We start from the raw sequence: 25,181 nt of genomic DNA on the forward strand, positions 1-25,181 counted from the left end.
AACCTTCAGCGCTTTTTTCAACCAAAATTCTGATCGTGTGTACGCGGCATTAGAACTTAAAATTTCCTGTGTATGATTTGTAACTGCCTATGTAGCTATTTACCAACATTATTCAATGCATAGCCATATTGTGCATAGTATGCAATGTTTTATATATGGATATTTATCATATAACAGTAACAGTGTGAAATCATTCCCAGCGTCCAGATATATTAATGAGCTTTGTCACTAAGACTTTCCTATGATAAACTTTTGTGTGTGTTATGGGGGAATTGAAATAACGCTGCTTTATTAATCTTTCTCTTCTCCTTTTCTATCATTTCACTCCTCCCAAAATAAAACAGCTTAACTGTTTAAACAAACTGACACTAAGTTACGATGAGGAACTGAAAGATCAGGGATCAAACTGATATTTCCTGCAATGTGCCAAGGGAGTACTCGGTATGAGGTATTCCTGAAAGGGAAGCCAGGATTGATGAGAACCCTGTTATGTGCTTTACAAATGTTCACAAGGAGGGTCTCTGACCTGGGATGCCGCCCTGCATAACACCACTTAACCCCTTCACTGCTACACCAATAACATCAAGAACATCTTCCCTACTTCCCCTATACCAGACATGATTAGTAAAGGGACATAAATAATATTTAACATGCCCACCCTGGAGTTCCCTTACCAGAGTTTAGGTATCCAAAAAAGAAGGACCATTTATAGAGCCTGCTCAATTACCAAAGTACTTTGGTGTACCTATCAATTATAATTTAATAATAGAATCTTTGGAGGGGAATTTCTAAAACCTGAGCATGCAAAATCTGGTGCAGCACTGCACAGAAACCAATCAGCTTCCAGGTTTTATTGTCAAAGCTTAACCACTTCAGCCCCGGACCATTTGGCTGGCAAAAGACCAGAGCACTTTTTTTCGATTCGGCACTGCGTCTCTTTAACTAAAAATAGACGTCCTTTTTTCCCCACAAATAGAGCTTTCTTTTGATGGTATTTGATCACCTCTGCGGTTTTTATTTTTTGTGCTATAAGCAAAAAAACAATGTCAAGTTTGAAAAAAAAAACTAATTTTTTTAACTTTTTGCTATAATAAATATCCCCAAAAAATATATAAAACAAAATTTTTTTCCTCAGTTTAGGCCGATACGTATTCTTCTACATATTTTTGGTAAAAAAAAAATCGCAATAAGCATTTATTGATTGGTTTGTGCATTTTGGGACCATTCACATTTATACAGCTATCAGCGCGATTAAAAATGCATTGATTGTGTAAATGTGACTGGCAGTGAAGGGGTTCACCACTAGGTGGTGCTGTAGGGGTTAAGTGCGTCCTAGAGAGTGATTCTAACTGTGGTGGGGAGGGGCTATGTGTGACACGGCACTGATCACCGCTCCCTATTACAGGGAGCGGTGATCAGTGTCACTAGACAGAACCGGGACATGCTTGTTTACATCAGCATTTCCCTGTTCTTCCTCTCCATGAAACGATCGCGGGTATCCCCGCGGACATCGATTCCGCAGGACCCGTGACCACACTCACGGAGATCGTGGCACGTGCTCGCAAGCTGCTTCTTAACCTCCCTGGCGGTATGATTCAGTCTGGAATTAGGTGCTGAAAGCGGTACAATTATTTTGCATGGAAATCTGGCGTTTTATTTTGTAGTCCTGTAATTCTTACGAATAACGCTCTTAAATCTCTTCAAACCAGAGTCTAGCAGACATTCCGGGTATGATAAAGTTTATAATATAATAAAGAATAATAAAAATTATTCAATAATGTAATCAAATCCTAAAACACTGAAAAAGGGACACGTTTTGATTGCTATGGACAATCTCCAAATTCCAGGCAGAAAAAACTGTATTTATAATATAAAAGTGCAGGCAGGGCATTGCACAGACCACTAGGGACAAAGGGGGTGTGTATTTTTTAATACAGTACTGTAATCTGTAAGATTACAGTGCTGTGTGTGTTTTGTGTCTTTTTACTTTTTTGAATTTGCCTCTGTTCTCCGCTCCCGTGCGCCGTAACGCCGCAGGGAACAGAGCTCGGCGGCATTCGTCACTGTGAATCGAGCGGAGGACAGCTCGATCACACAGCGCGGAGGACATCGCTGGATCCAGGGGACAAGGTAAGTAATGCTCCCTGTGTCCTCCCCTGCATCCAGCGAAGCGATCCCGAGTCTGACTCGGGGTTACCGCTTCTATGAGTAAATTCCTAACCCGAGCCAGACTCGGGATTACCGCTAGGGGGGTTAAAGGGCAACATATAGGTACCTTAATATGCCTGTATGTGCCCTTCTGCCGACATATATCGGCGTGAGCCAGTCGGCAAGCAGTTAATTGAACAAGCTGAAGTTAGAAGCTGATTGGCTATCATGCACAGCTACACCAGATTTTGCCCTCTCTAGTTTTAGTAAATCTCTCCCAATGTCTCCTGCCAAGAGTAATGTGGGAAGTACCTTAAGTCAAGGCAATCAATCAGAAAGTAACTCATCTTAAACAGGCTATACGCATGTATTTTTTTATTTGTTTTGCATTCAGGCTGCAATTTGAGTGGAAAAAAAATCAACAGGTTCCTCCATCTATGGTACACAGCACTGATGGACAAATCTGCTGTGGCTATTGTATTCTGTCAGTTGACCCTGCCAGCTGTCAAAATATGAAACAGCAGCTGTATCTCATTGGAAGCATGCGTTTTTTGGCTGAAATTTTTCCTGCCTGGCTCTTTCAATTCTTCAACTGAGGAATATCAGGTGGCAGGTGGCAGAGAGGACCACCCACGAAATTCAAACAGTGTATGACCAGCTTTACTACAGTAAGTAGACCCCTTTCCCACAGGGCAAATTCCACTCTGATCCACAGGGGATTTGTGATCTGATCCCCTGTGTGATGGATGTCACATCCGTGTTTGCTCAGTGGACAGAGCCCGTTCTGCTGTATGGATGGACAGGTGTAAACAGAACTTGTTGTCTGTGTATATCCTGTCTGCCAAAATGGAAAAGGACGCAGTCTTCTTCCATTTTTTCTTAGCAGATCTGATCGGACCTGCAAGTAGGTGGGTGTAAAAGGACACAAGTCAGTTTGCACCTGCCTCCTGTCAATAGGGATGCATGGACCTTCTGATCAGGTTCGTCTAAAAAAACTGACAGGTGGACCAGATCAGAACCATCTGAAAAGGGCATTACTCTCCACTTTTCACCTCAGGTGGCCAGACCATTTTACCAATTCTTCACTTTTTCCAAATTTTTAGCTTACAGCATTCAAAGTCTATAGAAGATCCCACCATGAGAGCATAAAAAGACGATGCTACTAATTTTGTAGGTCCTGTAATAGTTGTGAATAGGTCTTGTGATAGCTAGCACACACAAACACAACATATTTTTACTATAAAACCTAAAGCAAAAAACTTTTATTGACTTAATAAATAACAGATATTTGTACATTTTTAATAGCGACAGTAGGCGGAGGGCACAAAAGGGCTAGAAGTAGAGCAGCACTACAGGGGGGTCCTCCCTCTCCCGTCCTGAGCAAGCAGGCAGCTGAGAGCCCAGGGAGCGAGGAGGGCACATGGTGGTGGTGTTTGGTTAGGTGGTCATTTTTTTTGTGAATGGCATGTCAGTCACTGATCGCACCTGATTCCATAAGCACCATAGACTAAGGGACCCTTCATCTATGAGTTCATGGTCTCTGCAGAAGTTTGTGCTGAGGTGTCAATGAGTTTATCTTTACATGCTTGGAGACATTTGGTGAGCATGTCCTTTCCTCAAATGCTCTTTAGATGGAATGCACTGATTACAGTGGAAAAAAACCTGCTTTATCCCAAACATGTCTATCTGTTTTCTTTTACTTTTTATTAGTTTAGGCAACACAACTTTGTTTTACTAACTTTAAGATCACATTCCACCCTCCTATATTGAATTTCTAAGTGAATGCAGGATTCCAAAATGTATCAGTTATTTATTCTATTCATGGCTTAGTGAGGGCGTCAGAGAAAAGCCTTCCCCAACGATATTTATCTGTTCATCTGTCCAGCATTCCACCTCTGCTCCCTCCTCTACCTCAGCCGGTGCAAAATAATCTGTACTTCCAGGTATGGTTAAGCCTGTAAACTCCTCCCATGTGACAGTGCTCAAGTCTAGCAACCAATCATTAGGCCAGAGCATCTGCATGAAGAGTGTATTCACTTAAAGGCTAAATCCAGGCACCCCATCTGTTTGCTGACAACCCTCCAAATTGAAAAAAAACCCTGCAGCTTTTAAATCAAAATAAAAAATCTCTATACGTATCTTTTTTTTAGGTGCTCCAGCTGGTGATGTCACATGTCCTCTTCACCCTCTTTTTCCTCTGGTGATGGGCAGGCCCCAAATGTTGCCATGTAGTGCCATGTGATGATGTAGTGCTGCTTTCTGTGGCATTCTCCTGTCAGCTCAGGGTGGGAGCACAGACATTATGCTCTAGGTGCAGGTTTTTCATGTGGGGGGGGGGCACTTCTCAAAGCAGTCGCCATCGCTCGTACCAGGCCAGCAGAGTTTAGAGTTTAGAGGCTGAAGGGAAAGATGTATCTGCTTCACCTCCTAAGTTCCTTGCACCCAATGTATAGATGTACTGTAAGTGTGCGTTTATGTACTGCATGTATGAAAGTGTGTAAATGTTTGTATGTGGGTGTGAGTGTGACGTATGGCCATGTTTACACCATTCAAATGTCTTACTGCAGCTTAGCGTCTCATCACTGTACTGTGCTTGAAGTCTTCTATAGATATCTACAGATTAGCGTCTCATCACTGTACTGTGCTTGAAGTCTTCTATATATATCTACTACGCCTTCGCTCACAAGAAATTTAATCACCACACGATGTTCAATGAAAACTGTTGTCTACCATCTTGAGTAACAGTCTCTGGACTGGCACGCGACATGTGTGCTGCCTATCAGTAATAGGACACACTTGCCACTTGCTTCTGCGTGTAGTACCGCCATGCTAACAGTGGTTTTAAACCTGTAAAATGAAAGGCCCTAGGGCTACCCAGGTCTCTTATCTTGTGTAGTCATGATGCAGGAAGATTCTCACCTGCCTTGTCTGGTGCTCCTGGCTGCCCGGATTGACCCCCCATGCCCAGATACAGACGGGGTGGCTCCTCTTGGAAGCAAAGCAAGAAAGGGAACTCTCTGCATGCCGAGGGTAAGGCCGCTGCCATAACCCTCACTAATATGGCCTCTCAAATGGAGGAGGCGAGTCATGTGGCTGCAGCTCCTGATACTCCTCCAGAATACACAGCCCTCATGGACGCTATCAATGTCTGCAAAACGGCCCTGACAGAGAAAATGGACCATGTATACACTGAACTGGGGTTAATTAGGAGAGACACTGACATCTTTAGGGGTCGGGTGACTGAGGTGGAGCAGTGTGTATCTTCGGCTGAGGGAATACAGCAGGAACACACAGCAGACCTCCATACTCTGAAAATAAAGTGAAACACTTGGAATTGAGGGCTGAAGATGCTGAAAATCATAATAGACACAATAATATGTGCACACTGGGGCTGCCTGAGGGAGCGAAGGGTAATGATACTACTCTTTTGACTGAAATGTTGTTGCGCTCTCTCCTACCACTTTGTGGTGGAGCATTTCCCCCCTGTCAAGGGGCCTCAGGGAGCACCCTTGCACACCTCAATATTTAAATTACTGAACTTTCGTGACCGTGACCTGATCCTGCAAGAGGCAAGAAATCTGGGTGAGCTGAAATATGAAAACGATAAGCTCCTTATATTTCCGGACTATTCCATTGAAACACAAAGTCTACGGAAGTCATTTGACCATGTTTGCACCTGCCTGTGTACTAAAAGTCTCAAGTATGGTATGCTTTTCCCGGCAAGAGTCCAAGTTCAAGATGGGTAGCAGGTGCCTTTCTTCAAATCGCCCGAGGAGGCGTCCCCCTGACTGGATTTTGGAGGATTTTAATATGCCCCCTTAACCCTGAGCTTGACCTCTTTGCCTCCATGGGATATTCTACTTCGGCCCTCTCCGAGTGGGCAGAGGCCTATGGGCTAACAAATCTATGTAGGTGGAGACATCCCCTAGACAGGTCCTTCATGTGCCACTCTGCCACCTATAAGACACAATTCCGCATAGATCTGATGTACGAGTGTAGTTGCATCTTGGCCAAGGTCCAGCAGGTTCCTGTTTTGCCCAGGGCGATCTCTGACCATGCGCCGATGCTGATTCAGTTATCCCTGGTAGGGTCTCCCTCGGATAAACTATGGAAGCTGTCTAGGTTCTGGATCTCTGACCCTAGGGTGGACTCTGGTTTCGTTGGCAGATGTTTACGCATTGGGGCCTTAACCCGGGTTCTGCTTCGGAGGCTGAGATTTGTGAGGCCTTCTGTAGGGGCCACTACCAGTCGCTCACTGAGGGGGTTCATAGACAGTTGAAGGCTGACTTAGTTAGAACTGAGGGAGTAGTTACTTCCTTGGAGCAACAATATACCCAGACCAAAGACCCGATGCTTCACGACTGGCTTCAGGAGAGTACCAAGGCAGTTCTTATGCTCTGTACTTCCCTGACCAAAAAGAAAATGCTCCAACAGTCTCAAAGGATTTTTGAGGATGGTGAGCATAGTGGTAGACAGCTGGCTTGGTTGGTGTGTGAACAATCGCCCTCTATGAGTGTTCCCTCTGTGGTTGACAAATCCAGGATTAGGCAGACTGCGTCTAGGGCAATTACTGACTGTTTTGCTAACTATTAAACTGAACTTTACTCCTCCTGGGTAAACTATTCAATGGAAGACCTCCACATATACCTCTCTGATTGTCAGACTTCCACTTACCAGACCAGTGAGTCCGCTTGGGCAGAGGTTGGTCTCCCGTACGTGTCCGACTTACAACCCCTGGTAGAGTAGAGAGGTGGCTGGAAGTGTGGAGTGGTATGAGAGCCTATGATGAGGGCCCAGGAGCTGGATGCAGGAAAATCCCTGAAGCAGCAGGTGAGTAGGCTGGTACATAGGCAATTGGGGTGCGGAGCAGGATCTGAGCAGGCGGGTCCGGGTACAGGCAGGATTCGGCAACAGGCAGGCAGCATCGGTACAAATAGGAACAGGCAGGAGTGAGGTCAGAACAGGCCGAGGTCAGGTGCAGGCGGAGATCAGGGGTGTCCAAGAGCAAGCCGGGTCGTCAGGAGATCGGAGATACAGGAATGCAGATAAAGGCAACGGAGCAGGAACCGGGGGAGCTGATGATCAGGCAGCACTTGAATGGAGTATGCAGCAGACCTAAATAGGCCGACTGGCGCCAAACACTGTGCACGTGTGCACGTCAGCGCACAAGCTCGCGCGTGCCCGAGCACCAGCACACACACCAGTGCCACCAGGAGTGCACACAACGCGCACCGGCGCATACCGGCGCTAACAGGAGCGTGCACAGGCGCACACTGGCAGAGGCGCACACCACAGCGCGCACAGGAATACGCGTGCCAGCACGCACCGACGCACATCGACGCACATCAGCACGGCCAGCACCGCGACCAACCAGGTAACTTCTCTGACAGTGCCCCCTCCTTAAGGGCAGACTCCGGCTGCCCAATTGGGCCAATCTGGAAGCATGGCGGTTCTTGAAAGCCCGTAAAAGTTCCTGAGCATGCAAGTTGCTCTCGGACTCCCAGGAGTTGTCCTCAGGGCCATACCCTTTCCATTTAATGAGGTATTTAATTATGTTACCCTTCTTTCTGCAATCGAGAATTGCTTAGACTTCGAACACCTCTTCGTTGTCAATTATGACAGTTTCAGGTGGGCCGGTAGTGCGGCCAGCAAAGGGGTTTGGGGTAACCGGTTTTAGTAAGGTCACGTGAAAGACCGGGTGCACTTTAAGAGAGTCAGGTAGATCAAGTTCATAGGTGACGTCATTTATTTTTCTCTTCACTGTGAAGGGACCCATGAATTTAGGGCCTAATTTCCTAGAGGGACCGGCCATTTTCAGGTTAACTGTGGACAACCACACTTGGTTGCCGGGCTCCAGGATACGTTCTCCGCGTCTCTTCTTATCATACATCTTTTTATAGTACTCCTAAGACTTGGCCATAGTCTCCCTTAGGAGCTTGTTGTTGGTGGAGAAAAAATCCATAGTTTCGGAAACTGCAGGAACAGTACATTCTGGTATCGAACTGGGTAGGAAAGCTGGGTGGAAGCCGTAATTGGCAAATAATGGTGTTTGATTGATGGCAGAATGCAAGGAGTTGTTATACGAGAACTCCGCAATGGGTAATAAGGAGACCCAGTCGTCCTGAGAGAAGGAAGAAAGACAGCGGATGTATTGCTCCAAGGACTGATTCGTTCTTTCAGTTTGTCCATTTGTCTGGGGGTGATAGGCTGAAGAAAATGCCAACTCAATTTCAAGGGAACCACAGAGAGCCTTCCAAAACCTTGAGGTGAATTGGACACCTCGATCGGACACGATGCACGCTGGGACCCCATGCAACCTTACGATTTCCTTAACAAAGATCTTGGCCGTCTCAACGGCCGAGGGGGTGCCCCTCATTGGGAGGAAGTGAGCCATCTTGGACAGCCTGTCCACCACAACGAAGATAGTAGAGAACCCCTCGGATGGGCAAAGTTCCACAATGAAATCCATTGAAATAATTTTCCATGGTCTCTCAGGAACAGGTAAGAGTTTCAAATGACCCCAAGCTCGTGTCCGGCTGTTCTTACTTCGGGCACAAGTGTTACTTGAGTCCACATAATTCTTGCAATCATTGAGTAGTTGGGGCCACCAGAAGGTGCGCTGGACCAGCTCGGCAGTCTTCAGGGTACCAAAGTGTTCGGCCATTTTATGGTCGTGGCAGAGCTCCAATACATTCACCTTTAAAACCTCAGGAACCACAATCTTGCCTTTATGCCAGAATAAACCTTCTCTTAAGCTGGCTTCAGGGACCGGGGGCATTCCCACAGAAGCCTGTCTGATCCGGGAGATAAGGTCCCCTTGGAGGAGCAGGAAGTTCCCAGAAGGGAGGATTGTAACGGGAGGCAGAGTCTTTTCAGAGTCAGAAAACATGCGAGACAGCGCATCTGGCTTAACATTCTTAGAACCAGGTCTGTAGGTGATATGAAATTGGAATCGGGAAAAAAAAGGGCCCATCTGGCTTGCCGTGGTCTTAGTCTTTTGGCTGTTGTCAAATATTCCAAATTCTTATGGTCGGTGTAGACCAAGATGGGATGTGCAGCACCCTCCAATAGGTAACGCCACTCCTCCAGAGCCGCCTTAATGGCCAGAAGTTCTCGATCTCCTACATCATAGTTCCTCTCAGACATCGAGAGTTTATGGGAAAAGAACGCTACCGGGTAGAGGAGGGCCTTGGCACCCTGCCGCTTAGAGAGCACTGCCCCAACAGCGATTTCCGAAGCATCAACCTCAAGGACAAAGGGCAGAGCTGGATCTGGATGTTTCAGAATAGTAGCTGAAGTAAAAAACTCCTTAAGTTTTTCAAAGGCCACCTGGGCCTTGGGGGTCCAAGAGAATCGGGTACCCTGCCTGGTCAGTTCGGTAATGGGGGAAATAATTGCAGAAAAGCCTCTGAAGAACTTCCGGTAAAATTTAGAGAAGCCAATGAAGCACTGTACACCCTTCTTATCCACAGGCGCAGGCCAGTCCAGGATGGCAGACACCTTTTGGGGGTCCATTTTGATGCCCTCGACCGATATGACCAAGCCCAAGAATTGGATAGACTGGAGTTCAAACTCACATTTTTCGAGTTTTGCATAAGGCCCGTGTTGCCTGAGTCGGGTTAGAACATTCCGGACGTGTCTACGATGATCATCTAATGATGAGGAGAAGATTAGGATATTGTCCAGGTACACGATTACGTATAAATCCAGGTAGTCACGAAAAATGTCGTTGACAAAATGTTGAAAAGTTGCAGGGGCGTTACACAACCCGAAGGACATGACAAGGTACTTGAAGTGCCCAAATCGAGTATGGAAAGCTGTCTTCCACTCATCTCCTTCTCGGATACGGATTAAATTGTAAGCTCCGCAGAGATTTAATTTCGTGAAGATGACTGCGGTTCCAAGCCTTTGAAATAGTTCAGGTACTAGGGGTAAGGGATAACGGCTTTTAATAGTTATCTTGTTCAACTCCCTATAGTTGATGCATGGACGAAGAGAATGGTCTTTCTTTTCGACAAAGAAAATGCGAGCACCGGCTAGGGAGGTGGAAGGGCGGATAAACCCCTTTTTCAGGTTTTCATCGATATAGTCTTTCAGAGTATCTAGCTCCTGCTCCGTTAGTGGAAAAATTCTTCCAAAAGGAACTTCGGTGCCTGGTAACAGTTCTATAGGGCAGTCATAAGGCCTGTGAGGGGGAAGTATCTCTGCTCCTTTCTTGCTGAATACGTCTAGAAAGTCTCTATAAGGTTCGGGGATGGACTGACGTAGTTGTGGATCAACATCCAAGCAGAGAAGTTGGGAGGGTTCATCAGACGGCCGGCCTAAGCAGTGTTGCTGGCAATACTCTGAAAGGAATTTGACTTCTCCTGTGGCCCAGTTTATGCTGCGATTGTGGGCCTGCAGCCAAGGCATTCCTAGGATGATGGGAAAAAGAGGGGAAGAGATGGCATCCAAACGTAGGTGCTCCTGGTGACAAGTGCCCATAGAAGCCAACAAAGGGATGGTCTCTTGTGTGACTGGACTGGAACTAAGGGGCGGAGCTATCCGCAAGGTGTACAGCAAGCCCCTGGGCCTTGGGTTGAAGCGGGATATGATGGTTGGCAGCGAAGGTCTGATCAATAAAACAGCTGCATGCTCCGGAATCAATGATAGCTGACACTGGAATATTCCTTCCTGGAAGCTGTAATGTGATGAGAAGAGCAAGGTGAGAACTGGGTTTATGCAGAACAGATGCACACATGGAAGAAGTGGTTACACACTTACGTGTCTTGTTGGGGCAGGCCCTTACATAGTGCCCAGGTTCCCCACAGTAGAGGCACAGGTTGTGGGTACGTCTGCGCTGTTTTTCTTCAGGGGTCAGCGAGGGCCGGAGCAAACCAAGCTGCATTGGTTCGGGAGCTTCTTGAGCTGGAGCAGTAGAGGTGGGTGGAAACTGACCGGCAGAACTTGGAACCTTGGGGAGCATCCAAGTGGGGCGGAAATGGCTGGAAGATCTCTCCGACCGATGCTCCCTTAAGCGAAGATCAATCTGGATGGAGAGATTGATAAGCTCATCCAAGGTTTGTGGTATCCCCACTCGTGCCAACTCATCCTTGAGTGGGTCAGATAGCCCCATCCGGAATTGGTGGCGCAGGGCGGCGTCGTTCCAATCCGTGTCGGAACTCCAGTGGCGGAACTCAACCGCATAGTCCTCGGCCGCTCTGCGACCTTGTCGGAGAGAGTGCAGTGTGGCTTCTACAGTTGCTGTCAATTGGGGGTCCTCATATAGCTGGGACATCGCCAAGAAGAAGTTATCAAGGCTATCCAGGGACCCAGACTTCTGCTCCAGTAGGCGGTGGGCCCAGGTCTGGGGCTCACCGGACAACAGGGATATCACAAAGCCCACCTTAGTTGCTTCAAGAGAGAATGTGCGAGGTTGCAGTGCAAAATAAAACTTGCAGGCATTGCGGAATGCACGGTACTTGTGGCGATCTCCGGTAAATCTCTCGGGCGTAGGTACTCGTGGCTCTGGAGGAAGCATCACTACGGAGGGTGCGGGTGAAAGGCCGGCTGAAGATGTTCCCTGGGGATTAGATGAAGAGGATAAGGCTTGAACTTGCTCCACCAATCTTGAGTAACCTTCCTGGAGGTTCTTTACGGCTTGAGTCAGACCAGCCAGATGTCTGCATAGTTCGTCCATGGGGGAGGCCCCCTGCTCAGACTTGGTCATGGCGGCCTAATACTGTCAGACTTCCACTTACCAGACCAGTGAGTCCGCTTGGGCAGAGGGTGGTCTCTCGTACGTGTCCGACTTACAACCCCTGGTAGAGTAGACAGGTGGCTGGAAGTGCGGAGTGGTATAAAAGCCTATGATGAGGGCCAAGGAGCTGGAAGCAGGAAAATCCCAGAAGCAGCAGGTGAGTAGGCTGGTACATAGGCAATTGGGGTGAGGAGCAGGACCTGAGCAGACGGGTCCGGGTACAGGCAGGATTCGGCAACAGGTGGGATGCAACGGTACAAATAGGAACAGGCAGGAGCGAGGTCAGAACAGGCTGAGGTCAGGTGCAGGCGGAGATCAGGGGTGTCCAAAAGCAAGCCGGGTCGTCAGGAGATCGGAGATACAGGAATGCAGATACAGGCAACGGAGCAGGAACCGGGGGAGCTGATGATCAGGCAGCACTTGAATGGAGTATGCGGCAGACCTAAATAGGCCAATTGGCGCCAAACACCGTGCACGTGCGCGCGTCAACGCGCGCACACGCCCGAGCGGCAGCACACACACCAGTGCCACCAGGAGTGCACACAACAGCGCGCACCGGCGCGTATCGGTGCGTACCGGCGCTAACAAGAGCACGCACATGCGCACACTGGCGCGCACCAGCGCCCGCAGAGGCGCACACCACAGCGCGCACAGAAACACGCGCGCCAGCACGCACCGACGCACATCGATGCACACCAGCACGGCCAGCACCACGACCAACCAGGTAACTTCTCTGACACTGATGTTCACTTCCTTGTCCTGACTTCGACCTAGAGGGATCAGCTTGGCTCCCATATTACTCTTTAAGTGGTTGTATACCTTTTGTTTTAAATTTTACCTACAGATAAGCCTATAATAAGGCTTACCTGTAGGTAAAATGAATATCTCCTAAACCTGTAGCGACTCTGGCCACTCACAGTGGGCAAAATGTCAGCTCCCTCGCGCGTGGACCGGGGTCAGATGCCAACGCCTAGTTCTAAGGTGAGTATTTAATAATTAGCTAGTATGCGCTGTCTACTACCTCATTATGCCCTTGCCTTACAGATTTTTTTTTTTCTGTTGGGGCATACAATCTTTTTAAGGAGGTTCACCAGGTCATGTCCTCTCTCCAAGCTGGGAAGACAACCGGCCCTGATGGATTCCCCACTGAGTTTAATAGCACATATGCTGATGACTTGGCACCCAGACTTCACTCTATGCTTTTGCTTTTGTCTTCCTTGAGGAATGGGTCCTTACTGGCCTCCATGTCTGAGGCTGTGATAGTAGTGGTCCCCAAGCCTGACAAAGACCCAGAACTCTGTAAATCTTATCGCCCAAATCTCTTTGATTAATATGGATGCCATGCTTCTAGCAAAGATATTGGCTACTCGGTTACATACGTTGATCACAGCTTTGGTGCATCCGGATCAATCTGGGTTCATCAATCGGGGGTACTGATATCAACATCTGTAGACTGTTTACCCATATAGATCTGGCCAAGGGGGGCAATACAGGAGTGATATCGGCATTAGACGCTGAGAAAGGAGTATGACTCTGTCAAATGGCTTTTTCTCTGGAAGGTGTTGGAATGTTATGGATGTTATGGATTTGGGCCAGGTTCATCTCCTAGATTGAACTCTTGTATAGGAACCTGACTGCTAGAGTCCGGGTGAACGGCCTGTTGTCTGAGTAGGGGAACCAGGCAGGGATGCCCCCTCTCCCTGGGGCTCTTCGCCCTGGGGATAGAGCCCCTGGCGATTCTAATAGGTTGGGACCATAGGGTGAAGGGAATCCAAGTGGGGGTGCTTTGGGAAAAAGTGTCTCTCTATGCAGATAACACCTCGCTTTATCTGGCTGATTCAGGTGTTACCTTACAGTCTGCCTTGGAGATTATTGATCAATTTACTCCGGGATCCGCACTACTTGGGACAAGTCAGTTCTTCTTCCCTTCACCCCCCAGGTTCTGGGATGGACACTGGGACCCTTCTCCAGTGGGTAGAGGAGTTTAAATACCTGGGGATAAGAGTCCAGGGGTCCTTGCAGGCCAAAAGGACAACCTTTCCCACTTAGTTGTTCAATTCAGTAAGAAATGGCAGTTACGTGGGTAGGGTGAACTTACTTAAAATGGTCTACCTCCCCAAATATTTATACTTTTTCAGGAATACCACGATCCCTATTCCCAAATTGTTCTTTTGCAGATTGAACAGCCTCAGAACATCATCAGGGAAAACCCAGAGGCTTGCGAGGCAGACACTTCATCCCCCTCTCTCTTAGGGGGGGATTGGCAATGCCTCATTTCCTGCTCGATTATTGGGCGGCAGTACTGGTGATGGTTCACTGGTGGTTTAGTCAGCCCAAACAAAATCCTGCAGTACTGTTGGAGGCAGCCATTTTGGGGTTGTATGCAACCATGAGCAACTGGTCTATAGAGGGCCTAAGGCATCTTCAGGTGACGACCCCTATGAGAGCGACCATCCAGGTGTGGCAGCAGGCGGCGCTGCTTATAAAACCAATTTCCCCTCACACCCCCTTCTGGGATAATCCAAGACTTCTGCATTTTTATACGCTACCAGATCCCCAACTATGGGCATCTACGGGAATTACAGCCCTCAAACATATTTTCACTGACGGCTCTCTTTCCTCCTTTTTGGTACTAATGGACAAATATGCTATTCCCGGCTCAATGACCTTTAGATACTAACAGCTTAGACATGCAACGCATGCCCAATTCCCTAGCTCTATAACTCTTCAGACTGACTCAGTGGAATGGTTGTTGATTTCTAGAACTCTAGACAAGCCTCTCTTCTACCTTTACTTGTATCTGTCTTTGGCCCACATGACCTCTCTGACGAAAGTGTATGATAAATGGAAGGCTGATATTCCAGGGTTGACTGAGGAAGATTGGGAGGACTCTGTGAGTGGTTATATTACTACTATGATCTCTCCAAAGTACTGTTTCATCCAAATTAAGTTTCTCCACAGAGCTTACTACACCCCTGTGAGGTTAGCCAGCATTTATTCTGAGATAAGTCCCCTCTGATCCAGGTGCTGGTACTCCCCAGGTACATTCTTTCACATGGTATGAACGTGTCCTTTGATCCATCCTTTTTGGGAGAGTGTACTTGAGGCCCTGAGTGCTTTTGGAGACTAGTCCCTTGGCCTGGACCCGGCTTTAGCGCTATTTAGTAGTATGGAGGATGTTGTGGTCTCTAGGCTAATTAAATTATTTATTTTATGTCTTTTATTATGCTAGAAGAAATATTCTCCACAGGTGGAAGCAATCTATTCCACCTATGTTTAGCTTGTGGAAAGCAACAATTAACTCTGTCTTGCCACTGTATAAACTGACCTATGAGAGCAGGAACTGCCCCAAAAAGTGTAATAAGGTTTGGTCGCAATGGATCGATGCACATGGTTCGGAGTCTTAAGATACCTTGGGATGTGTTATATGATACTTTATGTTTGCATCCTAAACTTGTGATGTCATTTTTGATATTCCTACGATTCACATGCGATGTCTGGGTTCGCTATAATGTGAACCCAGGCAGGGCTGCTATTGCTGACCTCTCTTTCTGGAAATTATATCAGTTTGGCTGACTTGCCAAGTCCCTACACTAAAACATGGAAGGCCTTTTCAATGTCTTCTGATCTTCCTGATCTGCATACTTGTTGACTTAGCACATGTTGAAGTCTGTGGATCAACTTATCAGCCAGGCAACTAACGTTTTCAAACTGAAGTCAATAAAGACATCTTGAAGAAATTAAAACATAGGCACATAAACTATCATAAGGATGTTCCACAAAAGCTCCTTCTTAGAAGGCCCATCACTGTTTATAACAAAGGCGATGGGGGTTTTATGGAGGGTAATACTTTGAGTTCAACAGAGGTGAACCTAAAACTGTGTGGTCTACAATTGGACTGTGGATACACAGTTTTCATTTATTCTCTCATCCCCCGTATATCACTATATAATTAATAATAAAAATAATGGAGATGTTATTTATATGCCATTTTTTCTACAAAAACATGTCCAAGGATTTCTATAAAGAGAAATGCTGTGAAATCATCCCTGTAGGGTCACAACCTTCTAAGTTTACTGTGACCTTCTTCTTGCTCTTACAATGAATTTGAAATGTCTCCCAGCCTAAACTCCATCGTCTTCACTATCCTATGTTATAAATATAAGTCTTTTGTTTATATTCGGACATAATGATTTACGCTGAGGATTGAGTATTTTATGACGTTTCCATTTGTATGAGCAATTAAGCAAGAGTATTTATAGTTCATAGGGAGTGGCAGCAATTCCATTCAACCACGTTTTATTAATCTGTGGTATAAACGATACTGGACTATTACTGCTATTGTTTAGGATAATGTCTGATTGTTTATTGGTAACAATTCTAGCTGTGGGTTAACTTTGATTTAGCAAGCAAGCCCAGTTATCCATATGAATGTAATTAATATTCAATTTAAGGTTGACCATAGAAAGCATTTATAATGCAGCAAATGTTGAATGCTGAATGCTGAATTTAATAAACCTAACAAAAGAGGGATCCATTATTACAAAACATTGCGGTTACAGTAAAGAGTGATTGAATGTGTATTCTTGTTTTTGGTTGCTTGCTATGAATGCCATTGGAAAGTTTGGTTAGTGGTTTTGTGCTTCTTCCACAATTTGTGGTCTACACTTACATACAGTCTTATTCAATAAAGAGCACATTATTAAGTGCAATTACCTATAGCAACCAATCCAAATTCACTCCATTGCAGTTGGACCAGGAAAAACTGATTTGTAATTGTTTGCAAATGTTATTGCACCTAATAATCAGATCTTTTTTTTGAACGACGGTCTGAAAGACTTGAAGGCCAAAGACCTTTAATTAACAAGGAAAGAGCTGGTTTAACCTAGGATTATGAGAGAAAGGTTTCAGCAAAATCTGCAGCAAGACAAAGCTAACTTCTGTAAGACTTCTCTAAAGGCTAAGTTCACTTTTACATAATATAATAAATGCAAATATTTCTGCAGGTAAAAAATGTGCGTTATTTTTTTTTCTTCTGGGGACTGCACTCGTGATCAAAAGTTTGCTGATGAACTGTCAGGCTCCTGCAGAATCTCAGTATAGCTCAGGGATATGCAATTAGCGGACCTCCAGCTGTTGCAAAACTACAAGTCCCAGCATGCTTCTGCCTCTAGGTGTCCTGCTTGTGGCTGTCAGAGTCTTGCTATGCCTCATGGGACTTGTAGTTCTGCAACAGCTGGAGGTCCGCTAATTGCATATCCCTGGTATAGCTGATACCTATCGTATGAGCAGACACTTACTGGAGAGCAGGAAGATCAATGAAATATGACAGGGCTCACCAGCGCGCTCATGTAATATGTTGCCAAAGGTGAACTTATCCTTTACAGCTTAAAGGGTTTGTAAAGGTTTGTTTTTTATTTTCTAAATAGGTTCTTCTAAGCTAGTGCATTGTTGGTTCACTTACCTTTTCCTTCGATTTCCCTTCTAAATATTTTTTTTCTTTGTCTGAATATCTCACTTCCTGTTTCTCCTCAGTAAACTTCTCACCATCATCTGAGCTGGTGGTTAGTCAGCCAGAACAGCTTACTGAACAGCTTACTGAGGAGGAACAGGAAGTGAGAAATTCAGACAAAGAAAACAAAGAAGAAAAAAACATTTATAAGGGAAATCGAAGGAAAAGGTAAGTGAACCAACAATGCACTAGCTTATAGGAACCTATTTAGAAAATAAAAAACAAACCTTTACAACCCCTTTAACTCCAGGCAGATATAAACGTCACAAATAATACAGCTCTGTATGCATTAATACACCATTAAAAGTATTTATTTAAATGCATGCAGTGCAAGTACCTGAACTTGACCTGGTATCAGTCTATTGCAGCCCCTGCACAGCAAAGGAACCAATCTGTAATTTTGTAGTGCAAGAAGCATGCTGATAGGAGGAGAGAGCTGAATGATAAAAGAATGAGCTCATCAGTGTAATACTTCTCATTTGACTATCTGGCCATAGGATGGGGTGGGGAGACCTGTAAGTGAAAGTGAAACTGCAGCAGACTTCCACTCAGGGCTGGGCTGCGTGGCAGAGCTGTATAAATTGCAGGATTGTGTGGACTAAAATACAAATCTTGTACATTCTATGCATGAAGGTAAAAAACCTGTGTGCTGCTCTCCCCACAGCCCTCCATAATACTTACCTGATCCCCCTCTCAATCTAGCGATGTGCACGAGAGTGTCGGCTGTCCCAGGACTCCCTCTCCTCATTGGCTGAGACAGCAGTGACTGTCAATCACAGCCAGTGAGCCCATGAGGAGAGAGTTGGGGTGGGTCCGAGCCACAGCTCTGTGTCTTATGGATGCAGAGAGCAGGGCTCGGGAGCAAGCATGCACCGGTGCCCCCATAGCAAGCAGTTTTCTATTGGGGGCACTGGTCAAGGGGGAGGAGTCAGGAATGCCGGCGGGGCAGGAAAAGAAAAGGATCGGGGCTGCTCTGTGCAAAACCACTGCACAGAGCAGGTAAGTATGGCATGTTTGTTTTTTTGTTTTTTGTTTTGTTTTGTTTTTTTAAGCCAAACCTTTAATACCACTTTCAGTAAATCCTGGCTATGTAACATCTGCATATAGTTTCCATGTTTGAAAGACATTCAGGTAGGTTAACTGGCCACAAATTGTGTGTACATATTGGATAGGAATATTACATTTTAAGCTCCTTGAGGGTACAGACTGATGTGAAAGAATGATATGTAGACTGAAGGTGCTATATAAATAATTTTAATAAATTAATAAGAGAATCTGTCTCTTTGCCTATTAAGGAAAAGGTAACAAATTTTCCTAAAATCACAACCCCACCTCTTTACTGATAGGCATCTACTCCCTCCCCTAGTGCCCAGTTTGTCTGGCAAAGCCCTTGGAGATACCAAGTGTTTCTCGGTATAAGGGAACATGTGACCTTCTCCTTTCGTGCCAGGATATAGTAATCGGGTCTGGGAGCCCTGAATGACAAAAGTGACAGATTCCCTTTAGGTAAGCTTACATGAGATTACTGTTTCAATTGATGATGGGAATAAAGTATACTCAACAACCTTAAAAGGATAGGCTTCTTTCTGACTCTGCCACTTATAAGTACAGGCCTACTGCACCTAATACTAAATCAGATCCTGGACAGAAATCTGGCCCTGAACATATCCATTGCATTCACATTGGATTCTGCACTGCAATGTTATATATAACCGGTCATTTTATACATGATCACAGCCGCCAGCACCATATGAGGTTCTCTATCCGTGGCTTCTCTGAATATCCTACTTTCTACTAATATCCTAATTTCTTTTTATATCCTAGGCCAATGGATTAAAATTGAGGACTCAGCACGGAATAGATGTTTTTATCTCTTCCCTGTGCACTCATAGGATTGTGTAACACATTGTACCTGCGAGCTACAGAGGAGGATCCCACGCATCTCTCTCATGCCTCCTTAATTCCATCTATTACCATGAAAGATGGCTTAAACAGGCTGTGCCTGGTGGCTGAGAGACAATGGGCTTAACTTAGAGGTAATTTGGCACCTTATGGGATTCTGTTTGTCCTGGATAACATCAAAGTGGAAGACTCCCCTTAAAACTGCAAAAAAAAAAAAAAAACACTGCTGGAAACAAAAGTCATGCTTGATTCTAAGCAGGACTTTATAACACTACTGAAAGCACAGTTCATCACAAAAATACCAGAGATGTTACTGGGGGGGGGGGGGGGGTAACATTAACTATTTACTCCTCAGATGCTCACCATTTCTGTATCCTTAGCTCCCGTACGTTCCAAGATTTGTGATAAAATTCTCTCCCGATCCTTCAATACCTTCATTTTTTCTTTGATGAAATATTTTGGGATTGGAATCTCCAAACTTTCCTATGGGAAAAATCAATAGCTGAGTACCCAAGCTAAACACAGAATACCAAATTAATGCCCCCTCAGTCAGCCTCATAAAGACTCATACAGAAGGGTACCACTTGTAGCCACACAAGCCACTCAAGACTTTATAGAGATACAATCACTTACACCATGCATGAAAATAGACAAATCTATCTTATTCATTTCTGCCATTTATAGAGCACCAAGGTATTATGCAAAACTTTACAGAGTATAAATGGCCATTCACCTTGGTACTTGTCTCAAGTTTTTAACATTAATTTCTCCATTTGGCAGGTTTGCTGTTGCGCCATGTTCTTTCCATTTGGTTATGAATAGATTAAAAATAAATAAAATAGATTTGATGGTGCGCCTTAGTAAATGAGGTAAAGCTTCACTCTACAAAGAATACCCAATCACATGCAAGGAAAATAAAAAAACAGCATTTTTGCTTGCACGTGAAAGTTAGCAGAGCTCGCCCTCATTTTCTCATTTAGCTCTGGAGCAACTTCACTTGCAAAAGTGCGCAATTTGTCTTTAGTAAATCAACCCCAAAGTGACAACCTGGCACTTCCGGATGCAGAGGAATAGGTGAATGAATATATTTCCTCCCAAGTGACAGCACTGATGCTTCTCTGCTGTCTGTCTAGGCATCCAGCGCTGTCACAATGGGAATGAGGAGAGAGGGCATAGCCCTGTATAAGCTCCAAGTCACGCAGAGCTGTGTTATTTTTAGACACTTTGGGTTGATTTACTAAAACTGAAGAGTACAAAATCTGGTGTAGCTGTGCATGGTAACCAATCAGCTTCTATCTTCAGCTTGCTCAATTAAAGGAGTTGTAAAGGCAGAAGGCTTTTTATCTTAATGCATTCTATGCATTAAGATAAAAAAACCTTCTGTGTATAGCAGCCCCCCAGTGCCCCCTAATCATCTACCTAAACCCCATTTCTCTCCAGTGATGTCCACGATCCCCTCAGCTATCCAGAACACTCCTCCTGATTGACGGAGACAGAGCGGGAGCGCCATTTGCTCCCATGGCTGTCAATCAAAGTCAGCCAATGAGAGAAGAGAGGGGGTGGGGCCAGGTTGGGGCCCTGTGTTCGAATGGAGACACAGAGCTCTGACTCGGCTTGGGTGCCCCCTGTGGCAAGCTGCTGGCACTCAAAGGAGGGAGAGGCTAGGACCAGAAAAGAGGGACCTGCGAAGAGAAGGATCCGGGCTGCTCTGTGCAAAACCAACTGCACAGAGGAGGTAAGTATAACATGTTTTTTTTTTCTTAAACCAAGCCTTTACAATCACTTTAAGCTTTGACAAAAAAACTGGAAGCTGATTGGTTTCTACGCTGAGCTGTGCCAGATTTTGCACTCTCCAGTTTTAGTAAATCAAGCCCATGTGAAATGTAGTACACATAATCATCCTCCAGTCCCAGACCCAGTCTGCCTAATGACTCTCTCCTTCTCACCTTCAAGTCTTCGTTTACCATTTTTTTCTTTATGTTCTGTTATTAGGAGAGCCTACAGGGAATCTTTCTCTAAAACTAAAGTTGAGAAACAATGCTGATTGCAGGTCCCTGTACACTACCATACGCCTTAAATGCATGCTTATATATATCTCCGATAACGGAAAACGATTAGAGTCTCACTTTAATACCCACACTTATAAACCAGCTACTGTAAATATGCTATGATAAAGTTAGGATGCTCTATTGGTCCATTACTGTAATGTTAAAATACTACAGGGACACCGCACTGTATTGGGGCTGTTAAGATCATTAAGAGGCAAACTGTAGACGTTGCTGGCAGCAGATTAAAACTATTTTTCCAGCTCAGTCTGGAAGACTATCAGCTTTATTCTGCTTTATTATTCCTTGGTGTGTATTCTGGTACCTATTAATTCCCACACTCTACTGTGTCTGAATCACAAATCCAGAGGCACAATTTGAAAAATACACAGTTTTTAACCAGACCTGCGGTTAATACTGTACACTGTAGAATCTGTGTTAATTCTAATCACAACATAAAAATTCTTCCTAAGGGTGTATGTGGCCATCCCCTACTGGGAAAAGTTGCTGCCCTGTAGAAGACAATGAAGCTTTCTACTGTTGTTGGGGGACAACAAAATTCACACAAAGTTTAGTAACATTTCCTATCAATGGTCCCTTCAAGGTTGGCCTGTGGGTGACACCACCAATGACATAAGATCCTCTCCTGACCAAGCCAAACAATTGTAATCTCGCATTTATGGAGCAATACAAAAATTTCTTAGGAAACTCCCCCATTAGTCAACACAAAAAACGTAAAGCGGAACTCATCATTTTATTTTTTTTTTACCCTCTGTTTGATCTGCAACTGCCATGGTGCTGCACTTGTGATCAGCTATGACACAGTAATTTGATAGTTTGACAGTTTGGTTGAGGACACAAGGAAATGTGACAGAATTCCGGGCATCCTGGGAATATAACTTATTTTTTTAAACCATTAAATCGATGGGTTTAGATCAACTTTGCAGTGGAATTAAACCCACCATTTTAACTGCTTCCCTAAACCATTAGCCTAGTTAATAGTTACATCTATGTGGTTCTGCGAGCCACGTTTTGCATGGACAGTTGGACATGACAGCCCATTTATTCGAATGAACTGCCGTGCCTTATGAAACCCTGGGGAAAAGGTCCCTGCACCATTTCTGGAATCGCAGCCCGCACGGGAACCTCAAGTGCAGCGCATTTCCTCACGCAGATGCAATTTCCAGTGCGGATAATGGCACCTGCAATCATCCAGCATTTTCTGTGTGGGTGGTTGTGACTGCAGGAATAGGTGCGGACCCAAAGCAGGAATCAACAGCACAGATGTGAACTTACCCTGTTTCCCCTAAAATAAGACCTAGCGTGATTGTCGGTGTTGGCTGCAATATAAGCCCTACCACCCAAATAAGCCCTACTCTGTTTCCTCAAAAATAATCCCTACCCTGAAAAGAAGACCTACAAGGACTTGAACTAGGGCTTATTTGGGGGCAAAGGCTTTTATTGCAGCTATCACCGACAATCACACTTGGTCTTATTTTAGGGGAAACAGGGTAGCCTTACATACACTGGTGTCATAACTGATCACATGTGCAGCACCATGGCAATTACAGATCAAACAGAGACTAAGATGGCTGCTTCCTTGGCTGCAAGGGATATGAGTGTTTAGTTCCACTTTAAAGTGAAATTAAAATCTACATTTAGTAAAATGTTCTTTATTACGGAAGACTAAGAAGATATATGCAATATCTACTGAATTGCATATGTACAGCTCAGTCTACATTCCCAGCACAGCATCTGTAAACCAGGATGACCGAACTCCTGAGCATGCACAGTAGTTTTGTCACCCCGCAACAGCCAAACAAGACGGGCAAAGATCAAAACCCGAAAGAAGCTGGGGAGAAGGGTGACCCCCTCCTCTTTAAAAGTACAACACAACATAAGTCCAACTTCGCTCAAGGCAGCTGAAGACCCCTAGTGTACCTGCACCAAATCCAACAAAATTAAAATAGCAGCTGCATTGCTAAATATATAATGACCAAAATGAGGAAAGTTGCACAAGGGCAGGTTGCATAAATCACACTGAAAAACATTAGGATGAAAGCATTGTGAAGTGGAATACAGCCAGGCTGGCTCACAGTGTAGGCACACCCAATCTCTATTTGAGGAAGTTATTCTAATGCCAAAGTTTAGGAAATGGTACTAGCAGTATTTAAAAATAAATGTAATGATTCATAGTGAATATATAACGACACTAAAGTTATTGTTTTTATGAAGTTCTGTTTCATTGGTGCAAATGTTGGGAAATGTCATTTTTAATCATAGTTAGTTTAGAAAGATGGATGGCTTTTCTCTGACCTAACCAGAAAAAAAACAGTGTTAAAATACTGTAATTATTCTGAGCCAGGACTGGTAAAATTAACAAGGCATTTAGCATAAACATCTCTTCCTCACCACATAACAGAACTTCGGTGCTATTTGGTCAGATGTATATAAATAAACTGCTAGCTTGTCTGAAATATTAATATCTGCAGTGGAATCTACAGTTTAGAAAAACATTAGTCATTCCGTGCAATGGAAATATACTTATATTTATGCTTTGAGATATCTGGATTAGTGAACAGCAGCAGTAACATAACCAGATGTATAGCAATAAAATAGCTTGGTAGAGTTCCAAAGTTGTAAAGACATGCAGCTAGCGCAGCCTGACCTACGTTTGCCCCCCAGACACAGAAGCATTTCCACCAATGACTTACGGGTCCCATTTTCAGGTCTTGCAGAATATCATCAAAATACTGAAATTCAGAGATCTCCAATTCCACCAGTTCTTCTTTTAGCTCCAGAATGCGTCCCATGACACCATCCAGGACCAGTCTCACCAGCCGTCTCTTCTGTGGATGTGTCATCTGATCAAAGGCCAACTCAAGATTTCGAAAGATCTGCAGGTATCTGACATACATGGTCCCAAGTTGTTGAGCAACTGCCATGCGATCCTTCTCAGGTTTTGGAGGAACATCTGGCATCTCCTGATGGAGCAGCAGGCTGAGGTTTTGTTGGGCTTCCACCCACATTTTGTTGTAGAATCTACAGAACAAAGAAGCAAAGTTTGAGTAAAAAGTTTCAGCAAAAGAAGATGAATAAAGCAGTCTTCCTAAAAGAGAATGCATTTAAATATAACAACAGCAACAGTTTTCTTGGGTTTTTACTCCATACACTGTTAAAGAGGTTTGACTTCATATACTGTCTTGGTGACAGACATTTCAAGAAACAGAAAGTGGGTATCTGCAACATGCACTCAACATACAGTTGTGCCCATAAGTTTACATACCCTGACAGAATTTATGATTTCTTGGCCATTTGTCAGAGAATATGAATGATAGCACAAAAACTTTTTCTTCACTCATGGCTAGTGTTTGGCTGAAGCCATTTATTATCAGTCAACTGTTTTACTCTTTTCAAATCATAATGGCAACAGAAACTACCCAAATGACCCTTATCAAAATTTTACATACCCCAGTTTTTAATAACGTGTCTTGCCCCCTTTAATATCAATGACAACTTGTAATCTTTTGTGGCATTTGTGGATGAGGCTCTTTATCTTCTCAGTAAAGCTGCCATTCCTCTTGGCAAAAAGCTTCCAGTTCCTGTAAATTCTTGGGCTGTCTTACATGAACTGCACGTTTGAGATCTCCCCAGAGTGGCTCAATGATATTGAGGTCAGGAGACTGAGATGGCTACTCCAGAACCTTCACTTTATTCTGCTGTAGCCAATGACAGATCGACTCGGCCTTGTGTTTTTGATCATTGTCATGTGGGAATGTTCAAGTACGTTCCATGAGTAGCTTCCTGGCTGATGAATGCAAATGTTCCTCCAGTA

General features: G+C 44.8%; 1 protein-coding gene across 1 annotated transcript in view; it reads right to left on the reverse strand.

Annotated features, from left to right (window-relative positions):
* Positions 1 to 25,181, reverse strand: part of DRC11 (dynein regulatory complex subunit 11) — a 312,672-nt gene that overhangs the window by 242,765 nt on the left and 44,726 nt on the right. Inside the window, exons 3-4 of the mRNA XM_077448238.1 lie at positions 24,061 to 24,388; positions 19,665 to 19,784 (exon numbers count right to left, since the gene is read on the reverse strand). Coding sequence (XP_077304364.1) covers positions 19,665 to 19,784; positions 24,061 to 24,388 — 448 coding nt within the window. The remainder of the gene's footprint in view (positions 1 to 19,664; positions 19,785 to 24,060; positions 24,389 to 25,181) is intronic.

This window comes from Lithobates pipiens, unplaced genomic scaffold (assembly GCF_037356315.1).
Source record: "Lithobates pipiens isolate NorthernLeopardFrog02 unplaced genomic scaffold, aLitPip1_a1.2 Scaffold_22, whole genome shotgun sequence".
NCBI classification, from domain to species: domain Eukaryota; kingdom Metazoa; phylum Chordata; class Amphibia; order Anura; family Ranidae; genus Lithobates; species Lithobates pipiens.